At 45.4% G+C, this 7,964-nt stretch overlaps 1 protein-coding gene and 1 long non-coding RNA gene across 2 annotated transcripts; both read right to left on the bottom strand.

Moving 5' to 3' along the window:
- Positions 1 to 3,643: 3,643 nt before the first annotated feature.
- Positions 3,644 to 4,426, bottom strand: LOC116707905 (uncharacterized). Its single transcript, XR_004336582.1, has 3 exons — positions 4,188 to 4,426; positions 3,786 to 4,112; positions 3,644 to 3,709 (listed from the first exon to the last, which is right to left on the bottom strand). It is a non-coding gene; the product is annotated as an uncharacterized LOC116707905 (long non-coding RNA).
- Positions 4,427 to 5,645: 1,219 nt separating this feature from the next.
- LOC116708069 (odorant receptor 131-2-like) lies at positions 5,646 to 6,921 on the bottom strand. Its single transcript, XM_032545837.1, has one exon. The coding sequence runs from the start codon at positions 6,672 to 6,674 to the stop codon at positions 5,745 to 5,747; it is 930 nt and encodes a 309-aa protein (XP_032401728.1). The 5' UTR covers positions 6,675 to 6,921; the 3' UTR covers positions 5,646 to 5,744.
- Positions 6,922 to 7,964: the final 1,043 nt, after the last annotated feature.

The raw sequence follows: 7,964 nt of genomic DNA on the forward strand, positions 1-7,964 counted from the left end.
CTAGAATCAATATATCAAACCCGAAAACACAGAATCTGACACGTACCAATAGGCCTGTCGCGATAAACGATAAATCGATTAATCGTACGATAAATTAAAACTATCGACGTCATTTTAATTATCGGCACTATCGTCTCTTCCGTGTCATGTTGGGTGCTAGCCGGGTTACCCACATGCAAGAACACACTAAGTTCTTATAATATGGTTCGTTTGGCGCTGTGGGAGACGGCTGCCTCTCCAGTAGCTCTACAGTTTTTAGTTTTTAGCTTTTTTCTTAAACTTCTTAAGTTGCTGTGTGTGCTCTTTATTTATCCCATGGATAATTTCAAACCAAATACGCAACCAGGAGACTTTTTTCTCACTTATTCAAGAGAGGAACTGCTGGACTGGAGAATAATGGGACAAGCCGGCATAAGGCACAACATTCCGGTGGAGCTGAGGAGGAGACCGAGGGGCTGCAAGGCTGGGGCTAAACTGAAGGCCAAGCTAGCGGACAATAGGAGGCTATACAAGCCATCGATTCCCACTGTGATCATGGGGAATGTGAACTCGCTGCCGAACAAGGTCGATGAGCTGTCTGCACTGAACAACCAGCGGATCTACAGAGAGAGCAGCTTGTTCATCTTTACAGAGACATGGCTAAACCACCTCGTGCTGGATGCTAACGTGGACCTGCCAGGATTCACCGCTGTGAGGGCTGATAGGGACACGAAAGCGAGCGGTAAAAGAAAAGGTGGGGGACTCATCATGTATGTGAACAACCGATGGTGTAACCCAGGACATATCACTGTAAAGACTGTTTGGTGTTGCCGGGACCTCGAGCTATTAGCCGTTAGCCTGCGGCCATACTACCTGCCGAGGGAGTTTAGTCACGTGATCTCCATCTGCGTTTACATCCCACCGAGAGCGGACGCTACCACTGCATGTGAAAAAATCCACTCTGTCACAGCAAGGCTACAGACACAACATCCTGACGCTTTTATTATAATTTCTGGGGACTTCAATCATGTGACTTTGGACTCTACTTTGGCCACTTTCCACCAAGCTGTTGACTGCCACACTAGGAATAACAGGACAATCGACCTCCTGTATGCCAATGTGAGGGATGCATACAGAGCAACACCCCTGCCCCCACTAGGGAAGTCAGATCACAACCTCGTTCACTTACAGCCACTGTACACCCCCCTGGTCCAAAAGCAGCCTATAACATCCCGCTCCATCAGGAGGTGGTCCCCTGAGATGGAGAGTGCTCTGAGAGACTGTTATAACACCACGGACTGGGATGCACTGTTCAGCCCGCATAGCAAGGACATAGAGGGGCTGACACACTGCCTGACGGACTATCTGAACTTCTGTGCAGATGTGGTATCCCCTGCCAAGACTGTCCGCTGTTACCCTAATAACAAGCCATGGGTAACGCGGGAAGTCAAAACTGTCCTCAATAAGAAGAAGGCTGCCTTCAGGAGAGGAGACAGGGAGGCTATGAAGGCAGCACAGCAGGAGGTGAAACAGTGTGTGAGGGAAGCAAAAGACAGTTACAGGAGAAAGGTGGAGCAGAAGCTGAGAGAGAACAACATGAAGGAGGTCTGGGAAGGTGTGAGGACCATCACTGGCCTCAACACAAAGACCAGAGTCGTTGGGGGAACAATGGAGAGGGCAAACAAACTGAACAACTTCTTCAACAGGTTCAACCAGTCCATGGCCCCCCAACCCCCTCTCTCACTGCAGCCACCCCTGCTCCTTACCACACACCTCCCCCCAGACAACACTACACTGACAACCCCCCCACACACCTCAGCACAACCCCCGCCCCACTTCACTACAGACCAGGTCAGAGAACAGCTGAGGAAGCTCAAGCCCAGGAAAGCAGCAGGGCCGGACCAGGTGTGTCCAAGGCTGCTGAAGACCTGCGCTACTGAACTGGGAGAGCCACTACAGCGGATCTTCAACCTCAGCCTGCAGCTAAGGGAAGTGCCCACCCTCTGGAAGACATCCTGCATTGTCCCAGTGCCCAAGAAGAACAGGCCCAGCGAGCTGAATGACTTTCGGCCCGTGGCACTTACTTCACACCTGATGAAGACGTTGGAGCGGCTCTTCCTCGGCCTCCTCAGACCCCAGGTGGAACATGCCCAGGATCTCCTGCAATTCGCCTACCAGTCAGATGTTGGTGTGGAGGATGCCATCCTCTACCTGCTGCACCGGGCCCACTCCCACCTGGATAAGGGCAGCGGCACGGTGAGGATCCTTTTTTTGGACTTCTCCAGTGCCTTTAATACAATCCAGCCCCTTCTGCTCCAGGATAAACTAAACAGCATGGGAGTAGACCCGCACCTGGTCACCTGGATCCATAGTTACCTCACCAACAGGCCGCAGTATGTCAGGCTGAAGGACACCGTGTCTGACACTGTGGTCAGCAACACAGGAGCCCCCCAGGGCACAGTGCTGGCCCCTCTTCTCTTCACCCTGTACTCCTCTGACTTCCACTACAACTCGGAGCTGTGTCACATACAGAAGTATGCTGATGACACAGCCATAGTCGGATGTATCAGGGACAACAGAGAGGAGGAGTATCGCTGTCTGGTGAGGGACTTTGCTCTCTGGTGCCACACAAACCACCTGGAACTCAACACTGCTAAGACGAAGGAGCTGGTTATAGACTTTGGGAGGTCCAGACCAAAGCCGAGACCAGTCGCATTAGAGGGAACTGAGGTTGAGGTCGTGGACTCCTACAAATATCTTGGGCTGTGGCTGGACAGTAAACTGGATTGGTCAAAACACACTAGCCACCTGTATGGGAAAGTGCAGAGCAGGATGTACTTCCTGAGGAGACTGCGGTCCTTTAACATCTGCAGCAAACTGCTCTGGATGTTCTACCAGTCTGTGATTGCCAGTGTCCTCTTCTACATCGTGGTGTGCTGGGGAGGCAGCATATCCAAGAAGGACACGTCCAGACTGGACAAACTGACCAGGCGTGCCGGCTCTGTGGTCGGCATGAAGCTGGACTCTCTGGTGACGGTGGCAGAGGTGAGGACACTGAACAAACTGCTGGACATCATGAACGATAGCAGCCACCCTCTACACGTCGTCATCAGCAGCCAGAGGAGCCGGTTCAGTAACAGACTGCTGCTTCCCAAGTGCCGGACCAATAGATTTAAGAACTCTTTTGTCCCCCATGCCTTCAGACTGTACAATTCCTCATTGGGGGGGGAGGTGACACAGGACAGAGGGTGGAAGGAGTAGTGACCCCTTGTATTTTTCTCCATACTTATCAGGTCAAACCACATAGTGCAATACGATATCACTGGTCAATCTATCCGTCAAATTCTTATATATTTTTTTTTTTTTTGTGTTGCATTTATATTTACTTATATTCTATATTCTTATTCCTTGTTTCTTGCATAATTTAAGGTTTTTCTTGCATAATTTAAGGTTTTGGTTACTCACATTTGGTGTGTACCTTAGTATTTAATTTGTATTTTGTATTCTTTTGCACTTTTGCTTACTGTGTGTTAACTTTGTGTTTTGCCTGGGAGCTGCTGGTAACTTCAATTTCCTGAGGGAGTCTTCCCAAAGGATCAATAAAGTACAAGTCTAAGTCTAAGTCTAAGAGAGGCGGTATGATCACAATTATATTTATTTGGAGAGAGGTAGTGGGGGGTTTGGGGAAACAGTCCTGGAACCTGGGAATGGAGGAAAACTGGTCGTCGGACTGTAGGAGAAAGGTGAGGTGAGACACGGGACAGATCTAAGGAAATAATTCCGAGAATCTTTCAGAGCATGCTTACTTGAAGGCGGAGCTAAGTCTTGTCGGTGGCGGCGGCTGGAGAGATGGATTACCGTTGGAGAGCGAGCAGGTAAGCCTTGTAGCTGAAGAGGGGAGCGGGCTGACCTCCGAGCGGGGACCTACGATGATTAGCTCCCGGGACACGAAGCGCCGGCAGGCCCAGTCTGTGGCGAGGCGCAGGAAAACCACGGGAAGGGACCAGGGAGGTGAGTACACGAGGGAGGGTAGCCGATTGGTAACACCAATGGCGTCGGGAGAAAAACCAAAGGGAAATCCAGACGGGAACGCTTGTCCACCTCGAGGGGTCTCAGGATGGCCACGAGGAATCCTGACAGGAAGAACACAAGGAGCGATCAGAACACGAGATCAATCTAGGAGGCTTTTCTCTAAGGAAAACGTCTACCAGATGAGGCAAACACTCAGGCACTGGAGTGTCAGCTAGGCGGTCCTTATGAAGCACCTCCGCAGCTCTCGAAAATTAGACACAGGTGCGTCTACAGGTTGGCCGCCACACTTCTCCAGGGGCTCCGCTCAATGGTGACATCTGGTGGCTGTGAAAGGAAATGGCAGCTTCCCAGAAAAGCCAGAACAGAACAGAAGAGGAAAAAAAAGCAAAACAGGAAAAAGAACCCCAACCTAACATTCCGACCTTTTTCTCTTTCAGCTAATGAGACTGAATGAAAAAAGGCTCAACTCCGGTGCTCTCCACTGACCCTCCCTTCCTCATTTCCTTAGTGTAAACCCCAGGGCACACTGCACGATCTTAGAGCTGCCAGCCGATTGTCGGCCCTCCTTCAAAACCTGACAGACCACACATTAGCCGACAGAAATCCTAGGTATAACGGTTCGATCGGGTTCCTTCCTGCCGTGTGGTGTCCAACAATGGGCACAAAATAATGGCTACAAGTCCAGTGACTAATTTTAAAACCAGGCATTAATCAATGTTTACTACAATCTACCTGCAATGCATGTGGCTAGTGTCAGCGTAAAGTCCTGACCGAATGAAAATCATTATAGCCTACAGTATTTATGTCACGTTAACGAAGAACAGCTGAAAAGTTACCGGGTTTATCAACTGCGGTAACAATTTCGCTCCAACTCCTCCCCTTGTCATTTCTATATTCTTTGCATGTTAAATAAACATTAATGTTGTTTCCACGTATCATCTCCAATGTCCGCTGGACTTCGGGTTGCTCCGTGTCAGCTGTTTGGGATTCCCCGACGTAATTTCCCATCAGAAAACACGGAGGAGAATCCAGGCTTTCTGATTGGCTACCTGTCACATTCAACAGGCTGCGTTAAGATCCCAGTCGGAGAAAAACCCCTGATTTAGATCGGAGCGGCAACGACGATCTACCGTAACACACCACACAATCTTAGAAAGACCAACGTTTTAAGATTGTTGTAAGGGGAAAAATAGGAGCAAAAAATCATGTAGTGTGAATTATTGCATCAGGTAGTCGATGTGCCCATCTTCTCTATTTAAATCTAATTATTACTGAAGGGCAACATAGTATACAGACTTCATAATCTGCACTCTTTTGGTTGAATGCAGTATTTATTTCCACTTTGGCTTTATGTTGTTTAGTTTTTTTTCCAGTACATTTTTTGTTAATGGAGACTGAGAATCCATTTTATTTTTGTTTTTGGTTGTTTTGTTTATTTTGTTTATCAGTTCCAGTGTTTAGTGTTCTTTTAAAAATAAAGTGTATCTATCTTTGGCAGGAAATCACATGCATTATTACATCATTCCCATTAAATCAGTGTAAAAAGGTCTTCAAACAATATTATCGTTTATCGCAATAATTTTTGAGACAATTAATCGTTCAGCAAAATTTGCTATCGTGACAGGCCTACGTACCAACAACTCTGCTGACAATTCAGGCAAAATATTTGAACATGTATCCATCGTGAATCACATTCACATCTATGTTCAATAAATTTCAGGTTCTTCAGTTTGTTAACGTTTTACTGTGTCTATAAACGGACAGCAGAACACATATTGCTTCAGCGCAAGTAGAAACGTTTCGTCTCTCAGGCCGTAGATAAGAGGACTCAGACACCGAGGAGAAAGATTAAACAGAATATAGTTAATGTATCTGACGTTTATAAATAAACTGAAATCAATCTGAAGAACAGCAGCTTCAATGAAGGGGGTCCACAGCTGGATGAGACAGAGAAACAGCTGGAAAGCATGAAGGATCACAGTTCTGAGTCCTTTTCGTGTCGACTCTTTGTTGTTTCCAGATGCAGCTTTGGCCACTTTTATTATTTGAACATAGGAGAAAGCGATGAGGATACACATGATCAGGAAGTAAAACTGACTGATCGCAGACCTTACATGACCCTGCCACCTGTGCAAAATTAAAGCATCCACAGAGCAGATGATGTGTTGTGTGAAGAAGCTAAAGGTGACTGAGGAAAAGAAGATTATAAGAACCACAATGTAGGGTATGATGCTGAGGCTGTGAATGATGAGGATGACCTGCAGGGCTCTGCCTGCAGTGCACAGCTCTGCATGACGCAGTGGCATGCAGACAGCCACATAGCGCTCCAGGCTCATCGCTGTCAGAGTCAGAGGAGTGACATAATTACACAAAGACGGCAGGAGGCAAAAGAAAATACATGACCATGATTGTACAGGGACAGAAAAATTGAAAAAGAGCAGCATCACATTTGTCATTATTATATTTATGCAATCAGAAAATAATGCATTGGCAAACAAAATGTAGCGCATATTTGTGTAGAAGATTTCCTTCATAAAAAATGTTAGAATTAGCGTCAAGTTAATGCAAAGAAGAACAGCAACCAACACTTGAATGAAAATCACTCGGTCATTGATCAGTCGCCCTGAAGATTTACCAGCATCAAGAGAACTGTTGTTAGTCATTGAAACTTTACATTCGAATACAGAAATACTATGAAAAAATAATTTACAAGATGTTCAGATTCCTGAATCAAAATATCCTCAATACTTTGTTAGTGGCCTTAAAATTTCTCATAGTAACCTTTAAACATGGAACTTACTCTGACTAACACAAAAAGACACATCTAAGGTATTTGATGTCAGCTTGTCTTTCATAGAGACCATCTATATATTGCAACACTTTACAACTCTAATGTGGCATAAAGGCTCACTGTGAGCACAAATGCCCTCCTTTGAGCTGTGTCTGTGTCTTAAACTTATATCACCATCCAGCTCACACGTGGAAACAATGTTGTCATAATAACACACCTCTGAGCTGTCTGATCATGAGGTAATTGGAAAGTACTGTAAAACCTTTACTGACAAGACTAATCGATGGAGTTTCAAAAGCAGTGTAAAGAAACACTAAATACAAAAAAGAAGTTTCATAAATTCTTTGTGTGCTATTGTCTTTTTCTAGGATAGTGACTGAATAGGAACGGGTCCCAGGACTGGATCCTGGGGTACCCCACATGTGACTTCTCACTGCTGATGAGAAGTTACATATTGACACAAAAAGAATCCATGTTCTTTGGGTAAGATGTACCAGCTCACAGCTCTCTAGTTGCTTCAGTTATATTCAATTCAGTTAAGTTTATTTATATAGCACCAATTCGCAACAAATGTCATCCTAGGACACTTTACAAAAATGTATTTCAATTCAGTCACACTTGCATTCCAACTGATGCTAGTTATCAAACAGTAGTTCAGTTCACCTGTTCTCCTCTGAGATTTCGTCCTACCTGGCATGAGCTTCTTTTTAATGGAAGCAATGGAATAAGTTACGTGTGAAACTTTATAATGGAAAGTATCTACCTGCTCTTCTACAGAGTAGAAGAGAGGTGGAAGAGTAAATTTGCTTAAAAGTTTCAGCTGTGCTGCTTGTAAAAGGTCATTATGTAAAAGCATCTAGCTGATGGAGATTGTACTTTCAAAGATAACAGAAAAACTACCAGATAGGGCAACGTCAATTACAGACCTTGGAAATATCCGCACCCTAACTGATAATCAAATCCAGAGTGTGTCCTCGATTAGGTGTTGCCTGTTTAACATTTTGAGTGAGACTAAAGTTTTCAAATATTACTGTTTGGTACTTCTGTCTTTGGGTTTGCCAACATGGATCTTAAAGACCTAGATTTATTATTATTTTTCTGGCAATTCATGCAGCCTTTTGTAAGCCTTAACATATTCAAAAACTCAACAAGCTTCACCAAA

The sequence above is a fragment of the Xiphophorus hellerii genome, chromosome 18 (genome assembly GCF_003331165.1).
Source record: "Xiphophorus hellerii strain 12219 chromosome 18, Xiphophorus_hellerii-4.1, whole genome shotgun sequence".
Lineage (NCBI taxonomy): Eukaryota > Metazoa > Chordata > Actinopteri > Cyprinodontiformes > Poeciliidae > Xiphophorus > Xiphophorus hellerii.